The sequence below is a fragment of the Rhinolophus hipposideros genome (assembly GCF_964194185.1).
Source record: "Rhinolophus hipposideros genome assembly, chromosome: 4".
Taxonomy (NCBI): domain Eukaryota; kingdom Metazoa; phylum Chordata; class Mammalia; order Chiroptera; family Rhinolophidae; genus Rhinolophus; species Rhinolophus hipposideros.
Genome location: NC_138050.1, coordinates 18,893,309 through 18,912,373, shown reverse-complemented (window position 1 = coordinate 18,912,373; position 19,065 = coordinate 18,893,309). Strand labels below are relative to the sequence as shown.

Below are 19,065 nucleotides of genomic sequence, written 5' to 3'. Positions count from 1 at the left end.
TAAGTACCTTCACTAGATCGAGCCAAGTTATAAAAATCAAGCTATTTGTGATAAGAGTTTTTTGTGGGATTTGCTTTTATCTATGTAGTCTTTGTGTGCATTCCAGGTACCTAATTGATTTAATAAATGTATGTCCAACATTTGAAGGAACAAACATTACAATAGAGTTTTGCTGAGGATGACAAGATTTATTAGCTAGGCAGAGATCTATTTTTAAATTGTTCTGGCTTACCACTTGTATGTGTTACTTTCCTTCCAAATGCTGATAGTTTGTGACTTCCAGTTGTCTGAATGAAAAATCCAATCTCTGAATGTTCTTCTCTGAGTTGACTGAGAAATTAGTAATGAAAGTTGTATATTATTCTTTGTGGCTTTAAAAATCAAGGCATTTTTATTTAGGAGATCATGAAAGTGAATTTAAGGTCCTTACAATTTTTTTTAAGGTGTAGGTTGACTACATCTCTTCATCACTTTTCTATTGCTTAGTCTTCTCTTTCTTAAACTAAATAATGCACGTCTTAATTCTTTTCTCTGACTTCTTGAATGTGATGAAACATATGTAGACTAAATAAAGTCGCTTTCAGCTTTTTAAAAGTGTCTTTGAGTATGATTAGACCATGTGATAACCGTGAGGAGACTTCTCATAGACTGTGTGTGCATGTGGGTACGTTTTGAAGAGTCAGATGTGGTAGGGGAACCATTGCTCTTACTGTATTGTGAGTAAATAGTATGTGTTTTTCTGACACCTACCTGTGGGCGCTTGTTTGCCTCATTTGAAGTTTCTGGCCTCAGCTATCTGGGGGAGGGTGAGAGATTTGGGGTGAGGGGTTTGGAGAGAAGCAATTCTATCAAAGTTAATAAAAAAAGGCTTCTTCTTGTTTTTATTTTTGTTGTGTGTGTCCAGGATTTAGAAGAATTCTGCTTTAAGTTTTGCATCAATCATTTGACAGAAGTTACACAGACTGCAGCATTTTGGCAAATGGATGGCCCTCTGCTAAAGGAATTCATTGCTAAAGCCAGTAAATGTGGAGCCTTTAAGAACTGAAGCCAAGGCTGCTGGGTTTTGTGTGACTGCTCTGGGGCCTTGGTCATGGTGTGTCCTTTGTGCGCTACAGGTGATGTAATTCTGCAGGTAAAAAAACCATCAGGTTGTTTTTTTCCACATGTGAGACACAGTTCTCTGCGTAGGAATATGCGAATGATGTACGGCTTTTCCTGAATCTATTTTAAACAATATATTTTTTAAGAGTGACTGTAGGTTTGGCTGGAACATTGTAAAAGGGGTAACGTTTAGCTGGGTTTTGTTTTTTGGAGGGGGGGTGTTTTGTGTTTTTTTGATTGGAGGAATTTCTGAACTTGGAAAGGGGAAGTTTGTGGCGACTCTCCTGGCTCACATATCAACAACACTTTTGACACTAGGAGTTGGGATAGTTTGTGAATTGTGAGGTAGACTTAGCGGCCTCACCGTGAATTAAAGATACTGACTTGCTGATTTGGGGGCTTGTTGAAGTGCTGCATTGGTTGCTAGTTCAACTGCCTTACTGTGAAGGAATAGTTGAGATTGTTTGAGGCTTTTGTTTGTGTGTTTGCACTATTGATGGACTTTTTTTAAACTTCATGGTGTATGAAAATAATATTCAGTTTAATATGAGTTAATCTATTGAAATGATAATTATGTAAAGATAAATTTCTAGGTTAGCCAGAATTTCTGTTAAGACTTAAACACACAAAGAGTACCAATTTAGAACTGTCCAGCAAAATTTGATAATGAAAGAAACTTTGTTTGGACAAAGGTGAATATTTGAGAAATTAGAATCTCCACTATTATCTCATGGTGTTTTATTAAGATAAAATTTGAAAACTCAAGTTTAAATTGCCCCCTCTACCTTTTCCCCTATAAATGCTAATCATAAGAGAAAAATAATGACATATCTAGTATACTCTTGCCTTCCTGAATTATGGCTGCTAAACCATCAGATCTGCTACATCTGACTGAAAATAGTTCTTAAAACCAACTCTCTTACAGGACTTTATGTCTTATCTAAGCGAAATCCGTCACCAGTTTGCTTATTTGAAACTTTACCAGCTTTCATTTTTGATTTTCCTCTCTTTTTAACTGTGGTAGGTCTAATATTTAGCACAATTGAACTTCGAAAAAGGATCAAAATTATGGTTTTTCTTGGTTGTTTTGGGGGGTCTGGTTATAAAGTGTGATTTGGAAGGTAAGAGTGGTCAGCTCTGAGTTTTATCATGTGTTTCCGTTGAGCATGCTTTAAAAACAAAGTTTTATTCTGCTCTCCGGCCCAGGGACTCATTTCCATTTGTGGGAGTTCTCTTAGTGAACTCTGTTTCCTGCTTGGAAGGTCCTCCCATCTGAACCTGGAGCCTAAATACATTTTCAGAGCCAAATTAACAAGAAGGTGAAGAGTTTTGGTAGCTACTATTTTTAGCAATGTTTTTAAGTGTGTGTGAAAGGCCCATTGACAGTGATTCATTGATAGGTAGAATATATACAAACCTAGAAGTCCCAGCCCCCTTTTCTTCTCCATGTTACAAATGATTGAAGCCCAGTGGATTATTAGGTTAAGAATTAGTTCTGCAACATGATTGAATTTTTCTTACTCAGTTGATAAGTGCACATTCATTTGATTATTAGTTATGATGGGTAGTGTTTGTAACAATCACTGTTCTGTAGGCTTACGATCTGGACAAAACAAGACCTTCAGTATGTTTACGATTGCTCTTACTTGAAAAAAAAACTTAAAAAATAAAGCACAAATTAAAATAGTAGGTCCTAATATAGGTGAAGAACCACTTCTCATATTACTGAGTAATTTGTATGAGTATGTATGTAGTGAAGAGAACAGGAATAAATCCTTCAAAAAGTACTTGAGTATCTTTTTTTTAATACACTTATTTTTCTACTTGGTTTTGTTGTTAATCATAGAGGAGGTGAAAACTGTTATTTGAATTGCTTTTTTCATCTGAGGTAATAATGAAAGCCAAAGTATTCATATTTCTTAAAATAGCCCTAAATGTACTCTTGAACGTCTTACTGGAACATTGTTCGATACTCTAGTATATAGGGTGTATTTATGTAATGTTTAGAATTATATATTAATAAATAATTGTTAAAACGGACACATAGTTGTTATTTACCCCCCTCAAAAATCAGTAATATGCAGCTTTAAAAAGGAAGGAAATTGTGACAAATGCTACAACTGGTTGAACCTTGAAGACATTATGCTAAGTGAAATAAGCCAGTTCCACATGGACAGAGACTGTATGATTCCACTATATGAGTTGTCTAGAGTAGTCAGATTCAGAGAGACAGAAAGTACAGTGGTGGTTGCCAGGGAGTGCAAGATGAGAAGAGTTCTGTGGACGGACGGTGGTCATGGTAGCAAAACAGTGTGAATGTACTTAATGCTGTAAAACCGTGCACTTAAACATGGTTAACATGGTAAATTTTGTTGCGTATTTTGCAACAATTTTTAAAAGATCAGTACTGAATCTTAGCAGGTATCAGGTTAAAAATAGGTACCACCATGGACTGTCACACACACACACGCACACACACACGCACACACACAGCATAGACACCCTTTGATTTTACTCCTGCTGAAAGATAGTACAATTGAACTGCCACAGCAGAAAAATGTATCTGGATCCTTTGGGGCCGCCCATAAATGAAAGAAAAGACACAGTCCCTGTCCTCAAGGAATGTATAAGTTAGTAGAAGAAGAGACAGGTTCAGGAATTAACAGCACAATAACATATTTGTAAACAGCTTTTCATGACAGCGAGAGAAAACCTAAAAGTTAACATGAGACGCGTATCTGAAGATGTTTGTGCAGTTGGGGAGAACAGCGTCTTTTAGCTCATTTCCAGAACAGCAGCTGAGTGGCACAAGCAGTGACGCACAGGTGAGAGCTAATGAGCCTTGGGGAGCGTCCAGAAGCTAGTTTGCTTGATTGGAATGAAGAAAATCCAGGGTCTATTAGGAGGAAATGCCGGCAAGGGGAGTGTGTGTGTGAGAACCTTTATTGCCCTCGGAGCCAGGCGTCATGCCTGGTGCTGCACACACACTTCTTTTAGTGCCCATGTTTTGTACCAGAAGGTGGCCAGAATTAGGCTCGGGTAGATTACATAATTTTTCAGTAGTAAGCGATCAAGTATGTTCGCCTACTTCACGACTGCCCTGCCAGACACAAGCGGCATGTGCCAGATTACCTCCTATGAGTGACAGGTTAAATTTGAAAGTAAAGTGGGGGACAAAGGTTTCCTTTCTAATAAAGATCATGTCATTAAAACTGTTAACTTAGATAAGCTTTGCTACGGGATGTACTATCAGCAAAGGAAGCTGAGTTATCATCTAAACCAGGAGAAATCTTTATTCAGCGGGTCGTCCTCCAGGTGATTCTTATGTGCAGACAACATTGAAAACCACCGATTAATATTGTGTCCCTCAGGTAAGAACGACCTGGGCTAAAGTTGCCGTTACAACAGGAAGGGACACGTTCTTTTTCATCTTGTTGACCAGCAAAAAATAACTCTCCAGAAAATCCACCAAAAGAACAGTTTATTTGGGAAAAGAAAAAAGAAAGCCGCAGAGTGTGTATACGCACACTTGCTGGCCCAGTATCCCAACCGGCCACCCATGTGGCAAAAGTCCAGAGGCCAACATGCCTTCCCCCTTCATTCTCATCCCCAGAAGTTGCCACAAAGTTCAACAGGAAGTCAAGACTAGAGAGTTAACAAGGGGCCCAGCTCCACCCATAGTCCTCCCAGCTCTATGGTTAAGCATCTTAAGATGCTTAATCTACATATTCTTCCTTCAATTCTTTTATCCATCTACATATTCTTCCTTCATCAGATAGTTTTTGAGTACTTAACACATGCCAGACTCCATGCTGGGGACTCAGATCAAACTCATGAAATGTAGCATTAGTGCAAATCAGGGTACTATGGTAAAAAGTTAGAAATGTGCATATGAGGTTTTCAGGGGTCCTAGTGGTGGGCCATAAAAATCTGAATTATTTATTGTTAGGTTGAGAAAAGTCTTATTTTTTCATTCTTATATATTCCCACTGATGTTCTTATTTGGAGAGTCCAGTTTTAAATTTTAATGTTTATTTTGAAGATGATGTATGCCCATGTGGTGGCTGTGGCTGAGAAGAAATTTGAAAATCAGACTTTGTGACAAGAACACAGGTAAATTTAGTCCAAGTAAAAGCAGAACATTCAAATTTATTATATCTAAGAGGCATTATGGGCTGGAACTAGTCTCAAAAGATTATGATAGTTTATGCATTTATTCAACAAACATTTATTGAACGTGCTAGGTGCTGGGAATGTGATTATATCTAAGTGAGCAAAGAATAGTGAGTTCCTACCCTCATGGAGCTTATACTCATGATGTGATGGAGGATGTGGTGGGTTATACTGGGAAGTGATATGAATGAGGGAAGAGTACACTCAGATGGACTAAGTGGGAGAACTGGTATCATGAGATCTGCAGCAGCAGTCAGCACAACAGGATATGCAAAGGCCCTGGGGCTAGGAGCACCTGGTGTATTACTGAAAGTCAAGTAGTTCACTGGAGTGGAACAGGGGTGGGAGGCAATGTACCAGCAGGAAGCCACCGAAAGAGATTTAGTATAGAGAGTGGTAGAGACAGGAGGCATGATCCAATTTACTCAAGTATAACCTGAGAAACATTTTATCAGCGGAGAGGTAGAAGTGAGATAATAAGAGGGAGGCAGTACACACCCTGTTAGGTATGGACAGGTAAGAGCCGGTGAGGACTGAAGTTTGCCCACCGGAGACATGAGATTTGGGGCTGTCACAGGCTGGCTCTCCAGTTTTCAGCCTGCTCACAAGTATGCCGGATTCCTGGCTTATGAAATGGTAATTCTTAAGGAGATAGAGAAGATACTGAAGTAGAACTTGAACTAAGGTCTCTATTTTCTTGAACAGAGCACAAAGTTTGTTTTAAGTCCTGAAGTAGCTCAATTTCTTCCTTCAGCTGCAGCCGCTTTTCTTCAAATTGATGAATTTTATTCTCTAACGCTATGATAAGGAGAAATAAAATGATTTCAGTTATTCAGTCGTTGTATAAACAATGTACTATTTCTAGCCTCTTTCATTTGCTCGTGCCTGGTGTCCAGAGCTGCGCCCCCAATAAGGAGAGCCGCGGGTCTTGTGAGCGGCTCTGATTGTTTATGCTTCTGCTTCCTCTTCTAATTCAGGACAGAATTTCTAGTACTTATCGCACATAAGCTGGTCAGTAAATCTTTAAGATTTTGTACACATTTATAACAGAAAAAGTTCCTTTTGTGTATCTTTGAAAACTCAAAAGCAGCGACTGTATAACTGTCCATTTGTTGACAGATGATGGGAGAGCATGTGGTTAGGATTGCAAGGATACGGGCAACTCACAAAAATGCATCCAATTTGTAATGTTACATAGAAGCTTTTGATTTTATTTAGAAATAAGGCTTATTGTGGAAACTTAGGAAGAAGCTACTTTAGTTAGGCTTTATAAATAACTATTACTCAGTGGCAGTGTCATTTTTTTAAAAACCTCAAAATTGAAGAATACTAAGACATACATCATCTTTCTTTGGAATACCTGTGTATACCTATAGTTAACTTTCTGGAACATTAGAAAGGCTAAATTAAGCAAGAGAGCCTTTATCACTAGGTGTGTCAAAAGTTAAGCCTTTTAAACTACTGTGTTTCCCAGAAAATAAGCCGTAACTAGAAAATAAGCCCTACCATGATTTTTCAGGATGCTTGCAATACAAAACAAGCCCTACCATATTTCCCTGAAAATAAGACTGAGTCTTATATTAATTTTTGTTCCAAAATATGCATTAGGGCTTATGTTCAGGGTACGTCATCCTGAAAAATCATGCTAGTGCTTATTTTCCAGTTAGGTCTTATTTTCAGGGAAACACAGCAGTTTCTCATGAGATTCCAAATAGTGTCACCTCCTGGTGTCCCTAATACTACTCTGTAATCTATATGCTGCCATCCACCCCAGTAGTGACATGTGACATGTTCCAAACATAATTTTTATATGAAAGAAAAATAAACACAGATGAAAATACAAAATACAGCTTTTAGAAAAACAGATTTTAAAGCCTGCTTTAAAAAAACAAAACAAAACAAAACAAAACATGGATATTCCCTGTAGCAGTATGCAGACACTCTCAAGAGACTGTTAAAAGATACTATTTTTGGTAGATTTAACAAAATATTTTTTCTGCTGATTATAAATGTAATACAAAATTCAAATAGAAACGTGTAATTTGAAAACAAACCTGAGAAAAGCTTTGTATATGAAGACAGGGTAATGGACTAGTATTTTCTCCACAGGGACAACCTATTGTCCTGACACCATCTGCTGGCCAGACAGACACATCCCTGGAAAAGGAGTGTGTGGGGCGCACAGCCCGTCCCGCTGTGCGGGGCAGCCCTGACTGACAAGTTAGATCAGACTCACAAGTGGAAATTTAGCCATTTTTGAAGGCGTCTTAAACAAGGGTGAAAGGACCGACTCCGTAAATGGTTGATATTTTATAGAAAGGTTAAGTCTCTGCCCTCCCTCCCCCCAAGTTTTCTTCTTTTTGAAAAATGTATTGGCTATTGTAGCTCATTTGTTTACTGGTGAACTTTAGAGTCAATCAGTTACAATCCCAACCCCACCCCCCAGATCTAAAGGAGAAGTTGGAAGAATTGATTTGTATACATCACAGCAAGTCTGAGAGGGAGACACGGCAGCACAGCTGTTGGAGCCTGGCTGCCTGAGAGCTGAGGCCGAAGGAAGCCTCAGCTGTTCCTGCCAAGTCCCAAACACAGTGTCCAGATACTCCCACTTTGCAATCAATTTTTTGTTGTTTCTACACAAAGTATTACGTGTATGTTAGAAACTGTGGAAAGTACAATGCAGCACTGAAAACAAAGGAAATCACTATAATCCAACCATCTACAGAAAAGTACTGTTTCCATTTGGGTGCGGTGTTTTTGTGTACATATGTGTCTTTGTGTATTTCACACATTTTGTCTTCTGTGTGTGAGGGGTGATATTTTGTAGTGAGCTTTTTCATTTAATAAAACAATGAACGTTATCCTGAAATACGATTTTTATCACCTGAGTAGTAGTATATTATTTCCGTATCTATGATAAATATAAACTTTGCTGCTTGGTTATAACTCTTATACCTGCTTGAAAATGTACAAATGTGTCTTCAAACAATCTACAGTCAAAAAGTGAAGTCCCAATTTCTTCATAGTCTGGAGGGAGAAAAACATTTTCAGTTTTAATTTAAATAATTACATAGGCAGAAACACCTCCCAAAATAACCCAAAATAAGGAAAAGTAGGCAGAGCAGTCATCTTCTGTAGAACTTGAGTGGTAGACTGCAGCCGCAGCCGCCTGACCTGGGAACCTGTTTGAAATGCAAATTCTTGGCACCTCTAGTGAATGAGACCCACCAGGGGCGAGGCCCAGCTATCTGTGATTTAACAAGCCCTCCAGATGATTCTGAGGGGTCTGCTCAAGTTTGAGAAGTGTTTGGTCTAGACAAAAGAATAAATGAGAATGCAATGAAAGAGCTTTTAGAAATGTTTGCTCTTAATTTCATTTTTTGATCTTGACCTATAGAGAATAATCCCCTTCAAATAAGCATCTATTTTATATTTTGTCTGAAGTATAAACTGTCAAGCTTTTCCTTGTAAAATAGCTATATTTATAATCCAGGTTTTAAGCTCATAGACTAGGTTATAAGAAGGCTAAATGCTTATCTACCTGCACATATGAATGGAACTTCAGCTCCCTGAAGAGCTCCTAATGAAAGGTCACATTTAACTAAGCAAACATCTATCAGAACATTAAAATTACTTGAAACTTGAACAATACAAACAAACAAACACGTGGCTTATTAAGGAACAGAATTTGAGTCAAATCAAAACTAATAGAACGCCATTCTGAGATCTTAGCAACAAGAGTGCTGAGCTGTGGGGTGGGGTGGGGGTGGGGCGTGGAGAGGGATGGATGCGACTGAATTAGGTTCTGACCATCGTGCTGGTCACTCTCAGTTATGCATCTCTGCAAAATACATGAAAACCTTCAGGGCCTCGGTACTTTTTATGAAATTAACTAATTTTATAAAAGACGAGAGATCTGGAACAATGGATTTTTATTAAAGAATGAGATAAAGAAGGAAAAGAAAGAAATATCACAGAAAGAAAATGTGTACTTTTTTTTGGTTTTGTTTTACATGTAGGTCTGTGAGAAGTCTCTATGTAGAAATTTTGCTGTTTTAGTACCTGATTCTGAAGCAGTCTCATCCATGAGTCTTTCCTGAATCAAATGGAGTTTGTCTAGTATTTCTTGAAATAAATCATTAAGAAGTCCCGCTTCCTTACATTTCTTAAGAAAAGCAACTTTCACAACTGCATCTAAAAAGAAGAAAAACATTTTAGAAGGATATGCTCTTAGGGCAGCTATTATAAAGCACTTTATGGTCACTTCAGACCTTGGATGAGCATAATTAGTTAAGATAATACGTACAGCACCTTTAATTTTTCTATTTCTTGTAATTTCATTATACCTCACTTTTTCTAGCTGAAGCAATGAATGAAATGTTACAAAAAGTGAAAAACTTCTCTGCTTAGATTATACAAATCAAGAGAATTCTCTAAAATTTAACTTCAAATCTATGAGATGAGAACTTCTGTTACTTTTTTCTGTCAGGAAGGTACTGTGTGTTGTTATGGAATGTCTACCCTTAAAGAAGAGAAAGCTACAGTCACTGGCTTCAGTTACACAGTGTGAGCTCAGGCAACCCTGGCTTCTGTATCAAGCAGTGTGTCCATTCTTAATACTGAAGAGCTTGAACCATCCCAACCTAAGTTATTTTGATCTGCTGTAGTTATGACAGAGTAGTTATGATAAAAAAGTTTTATAATTAGTTATTACAAAGCTAGAAGAACGAAGTGGGATAGCGACTTTGAAATACATGGATCATCATTTTTGTAGGTACTATAGGTCGTATTTGTTACAGACAAAACTTATAGCAAACCTGTATGTCTGCCATCCTTTTCCTTCATTTGTTTTATGGATGTATTTAATGTCATTCGTTCACGTTGCTAGAAGGGGAGAAAAATCAAGATTACACCGATTTTACTGTTGCCATTTAATATTGCAAAAAATGGAAATCAATCTTTTGTGTATAATTCAGTGATGTGCCTATGGTGAAAATAATGCCCCATATTCATCTGTAAATGTAAACATTAAATATATTTTGGTTTGTGTAACAAAACATCAAGAGGTGTGACAAGCACCTCTTGTATAAAACAGTAAAAGGTGAGGGTCGCTGGCTCATACTCATTTAGCTTATTGAGCTGATAGGTAAAAAGCTGTTTCAAATCCTTAAAATGTTTTCATACGCTTTCCACATAGCAGTGATCCAGAAAATTATAAGAGTTACAAATTAAGTCACGTACGGATCACGCAGCTGGGAAATACTTGGCTAGGTGAGGACGCTCAACTGCACCTCTGTCCATTTTAAGACCACAAGCTCCCTGTGGGCTCAGATTCCTCCCACTAGTTTGGTAACAGGGGATGTGTGTTAGGAGCTGTGGGAATGTCACCTCCTGAATCATGTGCTTGGATACCCAAGACACATCTACCCTCTCTTTAATATCCATTTCGCTGTGGTTCTATCATCATTACACCTGAAATTCAGAATGGTTAAAATGAGGACTTTGTATGAATAAACTTAAAGCTATGATAAAATTAAGACAAAATACCTGCACTTGCAAAGCTGATGAGGTACCTTTCTTCCTTCCCCTTTTTCTTTTCACTGGTGAAAAATGAATTGAAAATATAAATCATGTAGAAACTGGAATCCATAACAGGGAAGACCAATGCTTGACTACATAAAATATACAATTCTTATATGCCAAAAGTTATTACAAAGTCAAAAGATATGGCAAACTTAGATTAAGTGTTTGCAATACATGATAAAAGGCCAACTTAAAAAATATAAAAAGATCTTATAAATCAATATGAAAAAGACAATTGAGTAGAAAAATGGGCAAATGGGAACCCTTTGGGGAGAGGGTTCATTAAATAGAAAAAAACACACAACAGATTGGGTGACAGGAAACAAAATATAATTGATCAAAAGATAGGGGAATACATTCAATTTCACTCATAAGTAAAGGTATGCAAAGTAATACAGAAATAGATTTTTTCACCTATCGGACTGACAAAGATGAAGGTGCTTAATATATACCATTTGAAAGGATTTGGGTAATTGTATACTGCTGGTGCAACCTCTTTGGAGGATAATTAGCCTCCAAATATAACTGGATAATTAGCCAGTATTTATCCAAAGTTCCACTGTTTATACTCTTTGATCCAATAATCTACTTATAGGAAGTTTTCCTAATAATATAGTTGCATAAAGGCACAATGTTGAATGGAGAAAAATGTTAACTACAGTATTAAACATGATAGAAAAAACTGGAAATAACTTAAATGTCCATCATGCAGAGACTAGTTCAACTGTGGTTCAGCAATAGAACTGAATACTATACACAACAGACTATTATGCAGTCTTTTAAAAGTGAGGTAGACCTACTTGTGCTGATAAGGAAGGATCTCTAGGATATATTAAGTGAGAAAAGCAAAGCGCAATAGTAGGTATGTTTGTATACACAAAAAATGTTTGGAAGAATCCAAAAGAAACTATGGTTTCCTTCAGGGAGAGGATTCATTGCAGAAAGTGTTATAATCTGCTTTTTTAAACTAATACATTATTGTTATCTTTCCCTGTCAATAAACACTGGTTGACAATGTTTTTTGTATTATTTCCTGATAAAATTTCCTGGTAAGTTAAAAGGGTAATGTTTTCAGCCAAAAAACCCCCTCAAAGTTAAAAAAAGGATATTGCCTTGGAATGGCATTTATTATAGTTTTGAATGGCTTCTTTTATGCATACCCAATTATTCCTACAAAGTGTAATTTATGTCCCTCCTCGTCCGTCCTCAGTAGGACCTAAGCTGTGACCAATGCTTACTATGCATGAGGCATATAAATCCCTACTAGCAACACATATTTCCAAAGCATGTGATTTTAGGATTTCTTATTATTCTTCCCCCAAACATCTACCTGTTATCAAAAAAAGGGGGGGGTGATGACTGAAAAATTAGTGTAACAATATTGTTTAGAGAGTACTGTTTACCACTACAAAGTGCACTTGGCATGACACAGAATTGAGTGTTTTCCAAAGAGGTCCTGACTCCAGGTTTAGTACCTGTAATACACTGCTGTTCACCAACAGTACACGGAGGCTATTTGTGAATGAAATGTACATCCCACCACTCCAGTTAGCTGGAATACAATTATCCTTAATTGGAACTGAAATGCTAACCATGCATTCTTAGGAAAATTTCATTCAGGGACTATGCAGCACTTTTCTGATATTCTTTTAGAATTCGGAGAAGCAGTCACAAAAGTCAAAGCTTTTTATACCTTGTCTTGGGGTAATCTTCTGACTGTTGTGAGGATGGAAGACACGAGGCAGATGCTTGACTGAGTGTAGCTCTAGTTCACGAAGAAAAGTTAGTATATTACACACTGCACAAAGAAACTGACAATTTTATAAGTATGTAAAATTTTAACTCAGAAATTTGTATTTTGAGTGTAGTAAAGCAGACTGTTATTCCATGTCTTACCTAAATGTTTACCTTTCCTTAAACCCGCAATACGAAATTTTAGAGACTTACCAATTTGAGTGTCTTTCGGTGGGGCATGTTGTTGGCAAAGCACGCTGAAAACATGCAATTTTAGAGAATTGTTAACTCTTTACTTACACTTTTCAAATTCTGTGCCTAGTTTCTTGTGATTTAAAAAGGAACTAAACTATTTTTCATGATGGCTTCTCCTTAAACTTGTTAAACATGCTGCTTGAGACTTCTGGTCAAGATGGTGGCGTAGATAACTGCTGTACTAGCCTCCTCCCATGACCACATAAAAACTGCAACTAAATTGTAGAACCACTCCCCTTGACAATCACCTGAAGGCTAGTTGACTGGAACTTCTAGATCTAAGGATAGAAATGGGCCACATTGACACTGGTAGGAGGGATGGAAAACAAAACGGGCCGACCCCACCCCTGCGTGTGGTGGTTGAGAATCAGGAGGGATATCTCAGCTGCAGAGGTTCCCCCCCCCAACCCCCAGGACTATCATTCTCTTTTTTTATTTCATTTCATAACTTGAAACAGGTCAAAAATGTTTTTACGGTGGATTTTTTTCTTTAACTTTATATGACATATTTTAGACTGTGTCTACATACCAAAAAAGAGTTAGCGTGACCTGAATCAATTCAGTTAACAACTGGCTTATTGACTTTTTCCCGACTAAATTGTGTAATTATTTAACTGAACTGAAACCTTTCATCACAAGGAAGCTCAAGTTTCTTCCTGGATAAAGCAAATATAATTCTATTGGACTTGAAATACTCCTTATTAGGTCAAAATTAACATTGAAGACTTACCAAAATACATAAAGCAAGATTTAAAAGCCAAAGGCAAGACAAACAAGATATGTTTCTTTAAGGACTTAATGATTGATTACCGTATTCGCTGCATGGTTTCTTTATTATCTTTAGAAGCTATTTCTAGGTAAGATGGTGGTCACAGTGGTGGGAAAAGACATTCATTCAGCAGACAAGGTGGATACACTGTGGACCTGTGACTAACAAGTAAGGCTCCTTTCCTGTCTGTGGAAAAGCCTAAATGTGAACTGGCTACCCATTAGGTCACTCATGCCACTATGACGATCAATGCTTTCTACCAGGAAAGAAAGGATGTAGGAAGACTACAACCAAAAACACAACCAACCCTACTTATTTTCTTCCTTTGATATTTGGTTGTGAAGTCTGGTTCTCAACTGAGCATCCCCAAACCAAGTTCTTACTTGGAAACCATCTGCCTAAAATTAGCTTTAAAAATCTCCTTGCCTTAATCTAACCATCCCTTATTCCAGTTCCCCAAAATGTGGCTTTAAAACTGTTTTATTAAATACTTATAAATTCCTCCAGATCCAGAGTGTAGAACTGCATTGTCATTCTTGGCACAGAAAAAGTGGTACGTCCTGGTACAGGCTTTTTCATCACATCCCACGGTGGCTCCTCTTTTACCACAAAATGCGCATTTCTGCAGAAGAATAGGTTTTACTGAGTAATCACCTGTTTTTCATAATCTTTGTTAAAATTTAAAGTTAAACATCTCATTAAATGTTATTTTTAGGCCAGCGGACCTAATGTCCCCTGCTACAAACATCAGGTACTGTAAACTTTGGCCATTCAGATAACTAGAATGCTTCACACGGACAGTTTTGTAATGATCTGATTAAAAGCAGAAAACTTTTTCTTGGGGAAAAAAAATCTCTCTTTTAAAAGAGATTTCTGAAAAGCAGGGTTGGCAAAATTGTCCAGGTGTAGGCATGGGGTCCTGTTAGGAACATTGAGCCTGTGAGCTCTAGCCAGTCACTTCCTCTCTCCTCCCTGCAGGTAACAACGCCTGTCTTACACGCTTACTACTGAGGACGATGGAGAGTAAAGGAAGTGAAACCTCTCTGGAATCTATGTAGTAAGGCCCAACATTTTAAATGAAAGAGAAAAAAATCCTGAGTAATAAGCTTTTACTTAGTTGAATTCATTTGCTCTCTTGCTTTTATATCTTAGCTTATCAATCTGGTATTTTATATATGACGGTGGTATAGAAATGGCTGGGAGGATAGTAGGTGGCCACAGAAACCTAACTGGTTTGTTTAGCCCATGACTGAGGCTGTATGAAGTGGAAGCACAATGAAACCACCTTGCAAAACAGGAGCTAGCTCACACAGTATCCTGAGGTAGGCACAAGCAGCCACATAAATAAAGAAAATTCAAATATGGGTGAGAAATTAGATTTATGATAAAGATAGAACTTAAAAAACAGCATAAAACAATGATCATTTAATTTCGGGGGTCTCTTGGCTATATGTGCAGGAAAAAAGTTAGGTCCCTACCTCACAATATATTCCCAAATAAATTCCACATGGATCAGAGCTATACCTGTATTTTAAAAAATCGTAAAAATTAGAAAATATTGGATAAAGAAAGTATGATATTGACAAAGGCATCCTAAGCATGGCAGGAAACCCAAAAGCCACAATGAAAAGGACTGACAGATCTGACTATATAAAAAACTTAAACTTCCATGTTTATGGTGACAGGTACCATTAAAAAGTATACAGGAGACATTCACATGCAAACACTATTGGACTAATACACTAGAGCAAATAAGTATTAGCAGAAGTCCTTCACAAAAACTTTTAAAAAATAGAAATAATGAAACAAATCCACTTTGCCACTTTGGAATATTTCTGTACTGTGTGTGTGAGTATACACACATATATTTTTACAGTGATTGTATTCATTTAGTGAAAAACAAAAATTAGTCATACTTTTGTAAATCAAGAAAATGCTCAAAATGTCATTGTGTCTACTCATTCAATGGTTTTCTCTCTTTGTTATGGATATACTTATATTCATAAAGTGCATTGCAAAAATATTGTCAATCTTTAAAGCCTCTTAAATAGACCAAAAAAAAAAAAAAGTATACAGGAGAAGACTGAAAGAAAATATTTGCTGCATATGTGATAGCAGGTTAAGTCCTTGATAACGCAGGGAAACATGGGAACCAGCAAATCAGAGAAGTACAAATGGGGAATAAACATTCATTCATTTAAAAACTACTGAGTAGCTGTGGTGTGGCAGGCACTGTGGGGGATGGGGGAAGCGAGTGGATAAGGTACCGGCCGTGAGCTTAACACTGTAGTGGACAGAGTGATAGATGCTTTCTAGAGAATTCACATAAGGCAAAGTAACAGTGTCACTGGATCTCTACTTCAGATCGCGTAAAGGCCTCTCTGAGGAGGTGATATAGAAGCTTTGCTATGAATAATAAGAGCTCCTAGCACACAAAAAAGCAGGGAGGAAGAATACTGTCAGCAGAAGACCTTATGTTCTGGCAGGGAGAATGAGCTTCCCCGTTGGCCAGTTTACCTGAAGGACAAGGAGGGTCGGGGTCGGGCTAGAGTTGTTGGACCAGAGAAGAGGGCCAGGGGTAGTAAGGGCTTCATCATGTAGGGCTTGTGGGCCAGAGTAAGGAGTTGGGGTTTTATCCACATGCAAGGGGAACATAAACTGAGTGATAGTTTTAGGACGCTATTCTGGCTGCTGTGTGGAGAACGGGCTGGGGTAGGGATGGACAGGAGAGAAAGCCGGACAAATCTCAGGAGTGTTCAGCAACCATCCAATTAGGGACACCAGTGACTTCCTTCCGTGGATACAGAGGGAGAAGTGGAGGATGGAAGGTCTGCATGGTGGCACTAGTAGCCTCGGTGCTGGGCTAGGAGGTTGATGAGGAGATAATGATGGATGGATGATGTGCTGTTTATTAGTGAACAGGTTTGCATGGAGTATATATACGTGTGTGTAGGGGATGGAACTGTGTTCCTTTTTGGCCAGTTTAACATGAGATGCTATTAGATATCCATGGACATGTCAGGTTGGTCGTCAGGGCTGGAGACATGAGTCATTGGCCTAAGTATGTATTGGAGCCATGAGAACTGGGTGAGGCCATGTAGAAAGGCTGTTCTGACTGAAAGAGGAGCCTAGGCCAGAGTGCTGGGACCTCCAAACTTTAGAGGTTGAGCAGAAGGGGAAAAACAGCCAATGTGTCTGGGAAGCAGCAGCCAGAAAGGGAAGAGATACATTAGCAGAGTATGTCCAGGAAGTCAAAAGAAGAAAGTGCTTTAAGACACACGGCACACAGACAACTGTGTGATGAATACTGCTGAAAGGTCAACGAAGAACAGAGAAGTGACTTTGTATTTGACCAGTTTTTTGTGTATAAGGGAAGGCTTTGTTTTTTTAAGATGACATGATCAGTTGATCATGTTCACACGCTGAAGGGAATAATATAATAGAAAGGGGCTGGGGGGCGACCCGGCCCAGTGGCTCAGGCGGTTAGAGCTCCGTGCTCCTAACTCCGAAGGCTGCCAGATCGATTCCGACATGGGCCAGTGGGCTCTCAACCACAAGGCTGCCGGTTCCATTCCTCGAGTCCCGCAAGGGATGGTGGGCTGCACCCCCTGCAACTAAGATTGAACAGGGCACCTTGAGCTGAGCTGCCGCTGAGCTCCCAGATGGCTCAGTTGGTTGGATCATGTCTTCTTAACCACAAGGTTGCCGGCTCGCTTCAAGTCCCACAAGGGATGGTGGGCTGTGCCCCCTGCAACTAGCAATGGCAATTGGACCTGGAGCTGAGCTGCGCCCTCCACAACTAAGACTGAAAGGACAACTTGACTTGGAAAAAACGCCTGGAAGTACACACTGTTCCCCAATAAAGTCCTGTTCCCCTCCACCCCCCAAAAAAGAAAGGGGGATACTGATGTGAAGAGGACAGAAATGCTAGAGCCTTGTCCTGAAGGAGGGGACGGAACAGGCTGCAAAGTCCATGAGAAGGGTTACTTTGAAGGAGCGAGGCGTACTGAGACAGAGGTAGGCGACTGGTGGTTTGGATAGGAGAAGTTCCTATGTAATGGATTCCATTTTCTCAGTAAAAATCAGGTAAAGAAATGTAGGTACAACCCCAAGAATCAACCCTTATGTACACTGTGAACTTTGGGTGTTTGTGATCCGTCACTGTAGGTCACCACTTTGTCACAAATGTACCCTGGATGTGGGATGTTAGTGGAGGAGGCTGAGCGTGGGGTGGGAGGGGGCAGGGGATACATGGGAAAGCTCTGGACCTTCCCCTCAATTTTTCTGTGAACCTAAAACTGCTCTAAAAAGTAAAGTTGATAAAAAAAAAAAAAAAGACATCAGGTGTGGTCATTAACTTGGGGACGGGAAGCTGGGGAGGGGAGAGGTTTTAAAGCCAGATGAGCATATATGTAAATATGGAGGGTAGAGGGTGAATGAAGTATTGAAGCAGTAAATGTGGAGGGTAGAGGGTGAAGTATTGAGGGTCCATTTGAGGTCTGTGGCCATGAATCTAAGTCAGTCAGCACATTTGTGGGTTTTTCATTCAAGTGTGGGTGCTACTCAGCATATGCAGACTGCAGACAGATGTGTTTCACCAGGGTAGGGCTCGGCTAGGTGAGTAAGGAAATGGTACGTGTGGGTGGTATTGGGGGAGTCCAGGTTTTGGAAGAGAGTGACTACAACGCTGAACCACGTTTGTGAGGTGGGGCCGCTGACTATGAAAGGGTCGCTGGAGACCTGTGGGCGCGGGGTGAGCTGAGACGTGGGAGATGCCGAAAGAGAAATAATGTTCATCCTCTCCCCTGATCCGGGAAATGCAAAATAAAACTTTCTTTCAGACTGGCAAAAATTAACAAGCTTGTGATACTCATTTTTGTCAAGAGCTAGGGAAAGGGCTCTTTCACCCACTATGCACAGAAGTAGAAAGTGGTACAACCTTTCTGGGAGGACAGTGTGTCAGCATGCTTCAAAAATTTTAAAGAGAATTCTCTTTGACTCAGCCATTCCACTTATAGGAAAACGGTCTACAGCATGACTCAAACAAGTACACAGGGACATATGTACAAAGATGTTTACTGTGGCGTTAGTTGTTACAGTGGAAAACCAGAATCAACTCATTATCTGACAACAAGGGAATGGTTTCATGCATTCTGGTACAGCCTATGGCGTGCCATGAATTCAGTAAAGAGAATGGAGAGTCACAGGTTTACAGTTACATGTCACGTTGCGCTTGCCTTCCATGCTTTTGCGTATCCTGTGCCGTCTCTGGAATTCCCCCTTCCTCATCTTCATTTTCAGCTGCTCGGAAGCATTCCTGAGCGCAGCGGCAGTGAGGCGCCTGGTGCTGAGTGGCCAGTGCTGACCCCTCTCTAAGCACGCCGGGCTGTGCAGACACTGCCCCTGCATGTGCTGACACCTTGCAGGACTAAATAACTGTCTGTCACAGG

General features: G+C 39.2%; 2 protein-coding genes across 7 annotated transcripts in view; one reads left to right on the top strand and one right to left on the bottom strand.

Moving 5' to 3' along the window:
• The window catches only part of RCBTB1 (RCC1 and BTB domain containing protein 1), an 80,319-nt gene extending 75,748 nt beyond the window's left edge, over positions 1 to 4,571 (top strand). For 5 of the 6 annotated variants that reach the window (XM_081045874.1, XM_081045872.1, XM_081045871.1 and 2 more), the window contains one exon: positions 905 to 4,571. In XM_081045874.1, coding sequence (XP_080902000.1) covers positions 905 to 1,045 — 141 coding nt within the window. In that variant the 3' untranslated portion in view covers positions 1,046 to 4,571. The remainder of the gene's footprint in view (positions 1 to 904) is intronic. The other variant, XM_081045877.1, reaches the window with a different exon arrangement.
• Positions 4,567 to 19,065, bottom strand: part of SETDB2 (SET domain bifurcated histone lysine methyltransferase 2) — a 78,573-nt gene continuing 64,074 nt past the window's right edge. Inside the window, exons 14-21 of the mRNA XM_081045870.1 lie at positions 14,107 to 14,237; positions 12,805 to 12,848; positions 12,551 to 12,622; positions 10,822 to 10,874; positions 10,092 to 10,158; positions 9,337 to 9,468; positions 8,230 to 8,301; positions 4,567 to 6,072 (exon numbers count right to left, since the gene is read on the bottom strand). Of these exons, the coding sequence (XP_080901996.1) occupies positions 5,918 to 6,072; positions 8,230 to 8,301; positions 9,337 to 9,468; positions 10,092 to 10,158; positions 10,822 to 10,874; positions 12,551 to 12,622; positions 12,805 to 12,848; positions 14,107 to 14,237 (726 nt within the window). The 3' untranslated portion in view covers positions 4,567 to 5,917. The remainder of the gene's footprint in view (positions 6,073 to 8,229; positions 8,302 to 9,336; positions 9,469 to 10,091; positions 10,159 to 10,821; positions 10,875 to 12,550; positions 12,623 to 12,804; positions 12,849 to 14,106; positions 14,238 to 19,065) is intronic.